Source organism: Acomys minous, assembly GCF_964271855.1.
Source record: "Acomys minous genome assembly, chromosome: 5".
NCBI lineage: Eukaryota > Metazoa > Chordata > Mammalia > Rodentia > Muridae > Acomys > Acomys minous.
The window spans coordinates 3,171,494-3,181,717 of record NC_140494.1 but is presented as its reverse complement, the minus strand read 5'-3'; the positions used below and the strand labels follow the sequence as shown (position 1 = coordinate 3,181,717).

General features: G+C 40.9%; 1 protein-coding gene across 1 annotated transcript; it reads left to right on the top strand.

Moving 5' to 3' along the window:
• The first annotated feature begins 617 nt into the window (after positions 1-617).
• On the top strand, positions 618-9,812 carry IDI1 (isopentenyl-diphosphate delta isomerase 1). Its single transcript, XM_084781244.1, has 5 exons — positions 618-1,020; positions 3,227-3,399; positions 4,601-4,693; positions 5,037-5,167; positions 7,758-9,812. The coding sequence occupies exons 1-5, from the start codon at positions 884-886 to the stop codon at positions 8,073-8,075; spliced, it is 852 nt and encodes a 283-aa protein (XP_084637370.1). The 5' UTR covers positions 618-883; the 3' UTR covers positions 8,076-9,812.
• Positions 9,813-10,224: the final 412 nt, after the last annotated feature.

Here is a 10,224-nt window from a genome sequence, read left to right as displayed (position 1 = left end):
AGGACGAGGAGGAGGAGGAGGAAAAAAAAAAGAAAGGAAGGAAGAAAGAAAGAAAGAAAGAAAGAAAGGATTGTCACATGATGGTTTAATGACCGTCAAAATTAATCCAGTCCAAATGCAGGTTCCCATTCAGCCTCTACGTCATTTAACTTTGCTGAACAATTATTCTGCAGTGCAAAGCACCTAGGCAATTATAACTGCTACAAACAGCTTACTGGAAGCAGACTACAATAACATGTTGGGGAGCAGGGGTAAATCTTTCAAACTTAACACATACAATGATTTCTTGGGGTTTTTTTGTTTGTTTGGTTGGTTGGTTTTGGGTTTCCGAGACAGGGTTTCTTTGTGTAGCCTTGGTTGTCGCTTTGTAGACCAGGCTGTCCTCGAACTCACAGACACCCACCTGCCTGTGCCTCCCTGAGTGCTGGGATTACAGGCAAACTCCACTGGGCCAGGTGCTTTTCCTTAAGTTCCATCAAAAGCAACTCAAGGGCTTTCCAGTGAGAAAACTGCCCTTCTCAAGGCGTCCGACGTCATCACGCACACAACCCCCCCCCGCGACGTCAGGCCCTGCCTCCAGCTGATTGGTGTGCCGGGGCATGGTCGAGGGTGCCATTGGCTGGCGACCGTCTAGGCCGCACCCTCCGTAGGAAGCCGCCCCAGTAAAGAAGCTTTCCCACCGCGAAGCAGCTGGGCGTGCCGACCGTCTCAGCCGCCCGCCGAGAGCCGCCAACACCGTCGCTCGCGTCCCGGCGCCGCGACCACTGCCAGCGCCCTCCAGAGCGTCTTCCCGAGCCACGAGCAAGGGAGGTGGTGCCACCGCGCGCCAGCCTGGCGCGGCCGTGACGTCAGGCTTGCACCGGCGTGGCCATTGGCTGAGGCCATGTGGCGCGGACCGGCCCTGGCGAGAGTGATTGGGCATGCCGTGCGGGGGCGGGGCCTGGAGGCGGGGCTTGCTGCGGAGAGAGTTAAAATACGGCGCCTCGCCGGCTTTCGCTACTTCTCTGTCGGGAATCTCGGGTAAGCCCCTTTCGCGGCGAAGGATGGAGGGATGGAGTGAGGGGAGCCGGAGGGGCGGGATGGCGGGGCGAGGCTCGGGTGGCCGGGTTTCCCAGCTCGGTTCGCTACGGTGGGCCTTTGGCCACCCATGGGCTGGGTGTGTGGTCCCGGGTGACACCCTGAGGAGCGATGCGATAGTCTGAGAAGTGCTGTGCTTCATAGCCCTTGGGGAGTGGGAGTTATACAAAGGGAACCGGCTTGAGAAAACCTGGTCCAGTATGGACCACTTCACTCGGCTTCTCCCAAAAAACGAATAAATAGGGTCGACTCTTGAGCTGCTTTCTTGTAATTTAAGAGAACACTTGCAGGTGTGCTCTGGTTATTAAATATCCGCGTGCGTTTGTAAAGAGATGGAGACGCTTCTCCTGTGTGTTTCTAGGTCCTTTTCTTGAGTTCAGTGATGTGCATTTGTATTTTCCAAACCTTACCTTCAAATGGGTGAGGAAGGAGCCACTTTATCCTGTGATCATGAAGTTCATTCTTTATATCCCGGCATTATTGGTTAAAGACTACTTATTTCAGAAAATTTAGTAATTCCACAAGAGTGATGATGAAATCTACCTTAGTGAGGATTTTAAATTAGTCTATGAACGTTGTAAATATATCCTGTAAGTTTTAGTCCACTTTCACTTATGGTGCTGGCCCCTTCATGTAATCATTGAACTCATTTCTGTTTTTTTTGATATTCAGTATTTTTAGCCTCATTTCATCAATGACTTCTGACATTCCCCTGCCCCCTAATTAGTTCATTTTGTACTGTTTAGTTTTAGAAATGTTAGGTAGCCGTTTCTGTACTTTGTTAAAAATCTGTATGTTCAGTGGTATGTTTCAACTCCAGTAATCTATATATTTGAAAATAGAGCACATAGAATCTTCAAAATAGATTGTGTGGGAAAACTTACTTTTAAAAACACTGGGAAGACTTGTAAGATATTTTGAAGATTCCAAAGATTAGAGAAGTCAGCCACTGATGGATAGAGATGTGCAGAAGATGCCAGAATACAGAACATGATCTAAGTTTACACTTAAGGCGTTACAGTTCAGAATATGAAGTCTCTTCACTAAGGTCAGGATTATGAAGTACAACCTAATAATACCTTTTAAGTATTAATTTCTTTTCTGGAGAAAAAGTTAAAACATTTTGCGCCATGAGAACCATGGGAAAACATTGGAACAGAGTTGCACCTAGTTCTACATTATCTAGCTTAGGCATCACCTAGTTTTTGCACTTAGAAAGGCAGAATTAACACTATACTAGCTCATTGTTTAAAAAAAAAAAAAGGATCAGCCAGAATCTGCTCTTAGGGGACCACTTGAACCAAATGAGTAACGTTTTCTTCTCTTCATCAAGTAATATTATCTATAGACTGCCTTGGAAGAATTGACAAAATAGTTGCATAAATCTTTTCTAACTTGGGGCCCAAGTTGAAAATTGGATTATATTTTAAATGATTTCTTCTTTTGGGGAGAGGGGAGGGTTTGAGACAGGGTTTCTCTGTATAGCCTTGGCTGTCCTGCACTCATATTGTAGACCAGGCTGGCTTTGAACTCAGACCCACCTGCCTCTGCCTCCCAAGTACTGGGATTACAGGCCTGCGCCACTGCACCTGGCTCTTAAACAATTTCTAATTGGACTTTGGAAATTGATTTCAATAAACATTGGTGTGTAGCATTTGTTAGCAACTGTGCTGCAGAAGAGAATTGCCCATCCCGGCCAAAATGGCATAACTGGGGACACAAAATAGAAAATCCAAAGACTGCTGTGAAAAAATAGGATGAAAAGTTAAATTGAAGCCAGATCATGCATGAAAAAAATATGTAAAGAAAAATATACAAAGGGAGAAGAATTGACTTTTCAAGGGTACAAGAGATGTCAGCTCAACAATTTGAATAGAATATTGAGTTTGCCATTTTAGAGCAACTGCTATAAAAGACTAGTTGTGACTGTAAGAGAAAAGATGGTCAAGGTAGGCTTGAATGTTTGTCCAGTGGCATCCTTGGAGAAGCCCACGGGAGGGTGGGGCAGTTACACCGCAGATGGGAAGAGTAAACATAGCTTTAAAAGCTTAGTGGCTGAGTTGGGTCCTCAGCTCAAACCTAGATATGCTTCTCTACTGTATTTATATGCCATTTAGAAAACTAATATGATGACTTTTCTCATTGTTAGTGTTCTAGGTCAGATCAGACGTTCCGTCACGATGCCTGAAATAAATACCAACCATCTTGATGAACAACAGGTTCAACTTCTAGCAGAGATGTGTATTCTTATCGATGAGAATGACAATAAAATTGGGGCTGACACCAAGAAAAATTGTCACCTGAATGAAAACATTGACAAAGGTACTGTTTTAAAGTGACTTGTCTAGTCAGCTGAGAAAAATATTGAGATAAAAGGAATGCTTTTTCTTTTGGGGGTTGGAGAGGGTCTCACTGTGTAGCTCTGCCTGGATGGTACTCATAGGAATCTGCCTCCCAAATGCTGAGAGCTCCATTTCTTTCTTTCTTTCATTTTTAAAGATTTATTTATTTATACAGTGTTTTGCCTACATGCCCACCAGCAAAGGGCACCAGATCTGATTATAGATGGTTGTGAGCCACCATGTGATTGCTAGGAATTGAACTCAGGACCTTTGAAAGAGCAGCCAGAGAGTGCACTTTGCCTTCATGTATGTATTTGAACCACATGCCTGGTGCCTGGCGCCCACAGAACTCAGTAGAGGGCATTAGCTACTCTGGAACTGGAGCTGCAGCTGTTTGTAAGCCATTATGTGGGTCTTCTAAAAGAACAGCAAGTACTCTTAACCACTGAGCCATCTCTCCAGCCCTGAGAGATTCGTTTCTTAATGATATTTTACCTTTTATTCCAGTTAAGTGGTGTACAAAAGAAATCTACCTTTCTACCTCTCCTCTAATATTTCTCTCCACTTTATGTATTTTAGTATGCTGATTCAGAATTATTCTGGGCTCATAAAGAAGGCAATAGATTATTAACATAGTACCCAAGCCTGTCTTTCTGAAGACTGGAGAGGGAAGTAGGTATTGGAGGGAAACATGAACCTTCACACAAACAGCAGGATCCTACATGGCTGAGGTTAACGATCCCTGAAAGAGCATTTGGCCTGCATCAAAGCTGCTAGCATTGCCATTCCTTTCCGTTGGTGACTGAATCATGCTCTTGCTGGAACTGTTCTCCATGACAGCTGTACAGAAATCCCTATTAGAAGACTGGAAAACAGCAAGTTGCTAATCATATTCTCAACTGTAAGAAGGAAAATTGGGGTCTGGAGAGATGGCTCAGAGGTTAAGAGCACTGGCTGCTCTTCCAAGGTCCTGAGTTCAATTCCCAGCAACCACATGGTGGCTCACAACCAACTATAATGTGATCTGATGGCCTCTTCTGGTGTACAGGCGTATATGCAGGCAGAACACTGTATACAAAATAAATAAAACTTTCTTTTAAAAAATAATAATAATAAAATAAAAGGGAAAATTGGACAAATAACTGGCATTTTCTGACTAACCATACTTGTTTTGCTTTTAGGATTACTACATCGAGCTTTTAGTGTCTTCTTATTTAATACTGAGAATAAGCTCCTGTTACAGCAGAGATCAGATGCTAAAATTACCTTTCCAGGTTAGTATACTTAATGAACAAAGTACATTTGCTAAGAACTATATTTAATCTGACTGAACTTCTTGGAACCAAGGCCCAAAAGGAACAGCCTGGCAAGTGGCTTCATTAATATATTAAATAAGCTTATCCAATGAATATAATTTTAATATCTGAATTATCTATATATTTTGAGCTTGATTAAGAAAGCATTAAACCTTACCCATAACTGTCTTTTAGAAAATATCACTGTGAGCCCATTGGAATTGACTTAAAACTCTGTGTGGTTACTTATAAAACTTTTCCTTGATCTTTCAGACCTGATTTTGGGGAAAAAAAATTATTTGTTCATATTAATGTTTTTCAGATTGTTTCACCAATAGTTGCTGTAGTCACCCATTAAGTAATCCAGGGGAGCTTGAAGAAAACGATGCTATCGGGGTAAAACGAGCAGCACAGAGGCGCTTAAAGGCTGAGTTGGGAATACCCTTAGAAGAGGTAATGGGTCTCATTAGACGGCCTGCAACCGAACTCTAAGCATATTAAGATACTGATTAATTGCCAAAAAGAAATTTTCAGCAATGCTTTGAGTGGAATCCAGAGTTTTGTAAATTCCTGGCAAGTACTTTTTCACTAAATTCCAGGCCAATAATTTTGTGAGAGTTTAACTATGTAGTCCAAGCTGGCCTTAAATTCTTGATCCTCCTGTCTCAGCCTCCCAATTGCTGGGATCAGAGTAGTACATAGTCTGTTTTCTAACTTCCTGCTTTCTGGAGTATCATGTGAATTTTTGTTGTCTTGGTGTTTGAGAAAGTGGCTGGTAGCATAGCTCATCCTGGCCTCCGAGAAACATACACTTGTTTTTGCCTCCTGAATGCTGGCGTTATTGCTATGCATTCCAAACTCAGCTAAGTTTTATTTCTCTCTTTTAAAAAAAAAACTTTTCTAGATTTGCTTAATTTATTTTATATGTATGAGTGTTTTGCCAACCTTTATGTGCACCGCATACACACCTGGTTCCCAAAGAGACCAGAAAGAGGATATCAGATCCCTAGAAACTGGAGTAGCAAGTGGCTGTGAGTCACCATGTGGCTGCTGAGAACCAAACCTGGGTCTTCTGGAAGAGTAGGTGGTAGACACTGCTGAGCCATCTCTCCAGCCTCTTTTTTAAAAATTTTAATCCTGTTTTTACTTTATGTCTGTTTTTCCTGCATGTGGTCTTGTGTGCCGTGTGCATGCAGTTCCAGAGGAAACCGAAAACCTGAGTCCTGTGGAAGTACAGATGGTACTTTTAGCTGCTGAGCCATCTCTCCAGCCTCCTTTTTTTTTTTTTAATTTTCTTATCTATCTATTTGAGATGGGGTGGCTCTCATGTAGCTCTCAGTGGCCTTGAACTCACTTGGTAGCTGAAGGTGACCTTGACCTGATGATCAGCCTGCATTCATTTTCCTAGTGCTAAGAATATAAGTATACACCATCATGCTTGGTTTATGTGGTGCTGGGGACGGAGCCCAGGGCTCCATCCATGCTTGACAAGCCCCCACAAAGCTAAATCCCAGCACTCAGGAAGCAGAAGTAGGTGGTTCTTGCTGGTGTTAGCCAGTCTTATCTACACAGAGAAATAGCCAGGGCTACATGGTGAGCCTTGCCTCAAAAGTGAAGGAATGAAGTTTTTAGAAGGAACAGTTCCAGGCAAAGTTCCAGGAAAGGTTATTTTGACTCACTGAGATTTGTGGTTCATGTTCCTAAAGATGTCCATAAGAAAACATTCATCTCTGGCTGGAGAGATGGCTCAGAGGTTAAGAGCACTAACTGCTCTTCCCGAGGTCCTGAGTTCAATTCCCAGCAACCACATGGTGCCTCACAACCATCTGTAATGTGATCTGATGCCCTCTTCTGGCCTGTAGGTGTACATGCAGGCAAAGTACTGTATACATAATACATAAATCTTTTTAGAGAGAAAAGAAAACATTCATCTCTGATTTGATGAATTATAATAGCCAGCCTTCTATACTTGAGCAAAGCTATGGTCCTGATTTTAAGAAACCAAAATTTAGGACTAGCTAGCCTGACTAAATTGTCCTTTTTGGAGATTAAGACAAAGTATCTTACATCTAGATGAAGTGATAAGTTTTTTTCTGCAGTAGCAACTTTAAAGTATGAGTGCTATGTTTTTGAGTAACTATTTTTTAATATTTTGAAAAAAACTAATTTATGTTTGGTCTCAGGAATAAAAAAATGTAGACACTCAAACCAATAATAATGTTTCTATATATTATCAGTAGTAGAATAATACTCTAAAAGCTCTGACTGCCTTTAGTACCAGCACTTGAGAGGCAGAGGCAGGCAGATCGATGTGAGTTCAAGGCCAGCCTTTTCTACAAAGTAAGTCCAAGACAGCCAGGGCTACACAGGAAAAACTCTGTCTCAAAAAAATAAAATAAAAACCTCTGACTAGGCTGGCCAGGAGGTAGTGATACACACCTTCCCAGCACTTAGGAGGCAGGTACAGGTGGATCTTTGTGAGTTTGAGGCCAGCCGGGTCTACAGAACAAGTTCTAGGACAGCCAGAGCTGTTATACAGAGAAAGACTGTCAAAAAAAACCCAAAAACCTCTGATTATATAATGATGCTGTCATCATTCAAGATACTGTTTAAGGGCTAGAAAGATGGGTTAGCAGTTAAGAGCACTGGCTGCTCTTCTCAACACTAACATGGCCGCTTACAGTCCTCTGTGAATCCAGTCCCAAGAGCACAGTTGCCCTCTTCTGGTCTCCCAGGGCACCAGGCACACAACTGGTGCACAGATACACATGCAGGCAAAGCACACACACATAAAAAATAAATTTAAAAAACAAGATATTCTTGAAATATATTAATTTTAGGTTATCTTTTGTCATTAGTTTTTCTTTTTTTGAGATGGCATCTCACTGTGCATCCTTGTCTAGCTTGGAACTTACTATGTAGATCAGAGTGGCCTCAAACTCAGAACCACCTACCTTTGCTCTTGAGTACTGGGATTAAAGACGTGCACCACTATGCCTGACCTCATCAATAGTATTAATTGGTTTTTCTTTTTATGTTGTAGGTTGACCCTAATGAAATGAATTATCTAACACGAATTTACTACAAGGCCCAATCTGATGGTGTCTGGGGTGAACATGAAATTGATTATATTTTGTTTCTGAGGAAGGATGTAACCTTGAATCCAGATCCCAATGAGATTAAAAGCTATTGTTATGTCTCAAAGGAAGAGCTCAAAGAAATTTTGAAGAAAGCAGCCAGTGGTGAAATTAAGTTAACTCCATGGTTTAAAATTATTGCAGACACTTTTCTCTTTAAATGGTGGGATAACTTAAACCATTTGAGTCAGTTTGTTGACCACGAGAAAATACATAGAATGTGAATGTGTAAATGAACGGAAAATTTTTCTACCTACTAAGATTGGTTTTGTTTTGGTTTGAATTTATTAGGCTCCCTTGTATGATACATAGGTATTTTACAACCAGAATCTGTTTGAGAAAAAACCAATTGACATACAGTTTTGTATTTACATGGGCCATATATATGCGCTGACATTTGTAAAAGACATTTATTGTGAAATTATTCCATAGATAAAACTTAATTTATTATGTCCAAATATATGGCTATGACAAGATAGAAGAAATAAGTAGAACTCCTCACTCTTTACATTTTTGACAAGCATTTTCAGAACACTTTGTTTTGCCAAGTGTTTTATCATAGGTCCGAAAAATGAGCAAAAGAAACTGCTTAGCTGCTTCAAAACCAGCACTAATAGATCAGTGGGCAGGGCTGGGGATACAGCCCAGTGGTACCATGATTGCCGTGCAGGCATGATGTCATGCATTGTAGTGTCCCTAAGCCTAAAAATAATTACAACAATAATAACAACAGACAGAGCAGGTTTAAGGGAGAGTAAGTGGTGTCTCTCAGTCTTCACACAGGACCCTCTTCATAACCAAAGTTGGATGCTCAAGTCTTGCAAGATTTCATCTTGTAAAATGACATTGTAGTTGCATAAAATTCACAATTCACCTCATCTCTGAGTTGGTTGTAGCACTGAACAACACAGTGTAAATGCTAACATAAATGATTGTTATACTATGCTTTATGTTAAGGAAAAGCCACATGTCCAATACATATCAAATATTAATATACAATTGCTATGAGCCCTTAGATGTTTGAGCCACAAATTTGAAAGGCCAGTTCTGTATATTGATTTTTGTCATTCTCAGTTGATTGCGTTCTATAACCATCCTGAAATTAATAATATACTACTTAAATGTTAATTGTTACTTTCAGTGGTAATGGTAACTGATTAAGTCTTTCAAATAGTTATTTTCTATTTAGCAAAAATCTGTTGACAATTATAATGGAAAATATATCAGTCATAAGGTGGGAGTGAGTTCTATTTTACAAGGCTCTATCATCACTGGAACTGGATCATCTTGTTGTGGGAGTCTGATCTGTGTTGGATGTTTAGTAGCATCTCTGAGCCCTGTATATTTAATATCATTTAGCACCCTTTTACTAAGACAACCAAAAAAACCCAAAACTCTGGTGATGGGGTCGGGAGCTTGAGATAGGGTTTCTCTATGTAGCCCTGGCTGCTCTAGAACACAGCCTGCAGACCAGCCTTGGAACTCAGAAAGCTACCTCCCTGGGTCTCCCAAGTACTAGGATTAAAGGCGTGCACCACCATGCCCAGCAACCACCAAAATTTTAATGGGTGATAGTAAGTGTTCCATGACAGAGACACTTCTAGTAACAAACCACTCACTGCTCTATAGTCAGGGCCTAGCTTAGCTGTGGAAGTGGGAGGGAAGAGCAGCGAGGAAGCTGATGGTGAGTAAATTATGCTACAGAGTAGGCATATATTATATTACAATTTTAAGGTTATAGAATAGGTATATATTGACATTGTGTCTTGACAGAAGTACTTTTTAAAACTTGCCACAAGTGTGTCAAATTTGAGCTCTTCAGCTTTAGTAAATGCTGCATAATGAATAATTTTCTTATAAAAATTTTATAAATTTAATTTCCAGCTCAAACAGTTGATTTATCATTGGAGATATGGCTGTGTAGCAAGTATTTATTGAAAAGTAAAAAAAAAATATTTTAATATTGTCTGGTTTGTTAATATCTGGATATAATGGGTTAATCTGTGTGTTATATCTTAAACATGATAGATGCTATATTCCTTAGTTTTATTTTCTAGGGACTGGCTGACTGCACATGATCAGTTCCTCGGTAGCTTTGTATAGCTAGTGGCTATCACACTGAACAGTGGTCATAGACTGCAGCCGAGGACTCTGTACTTGCAAGTGTTAGAGATCACGGTACGGCTAGAATGCTGCTTGGGACGTAATGTGGATAAATAGCTTAGCCCAATAAGCTCCTTAACACCAGCATCTTTTTTTAAAAGAGTTATTATGTATATAGTGTTGTGCCTGCACATACATATGCACATCAGAAGAGGGAACTAGATCTTATACAAATGGTTGTGAGCCACCATATGGTTACTGGGAATTAAC

What these genes read in the sequence shown, in the direction of transcription:
- IDI1 (XM_084781244.1), top strand. Translation starts at nt 884, where the DNA reads ATGTGGCGCGGACCGGCCCTGGCGAGAGTGATTGGGCATGCCGTGCGG. An exon ending in GAATGAAAACATTGACAAAG is followed by an intron (nt 3,400 to 4,600) that starts GTACTGTTTTAA and finishes TTTTGCTTTTAG; the next exon opens with GATTACTACATCGAGCTTTT. An exon ending in TGGGAATACCCTTAGAAGAG is followed by an intron (nt 5,168 to 7,757) that starts GTAATGGGTCTC and finishes TTTATGTTGTAG; the next exon opens with GTTGACCCTAATGAAATGAA.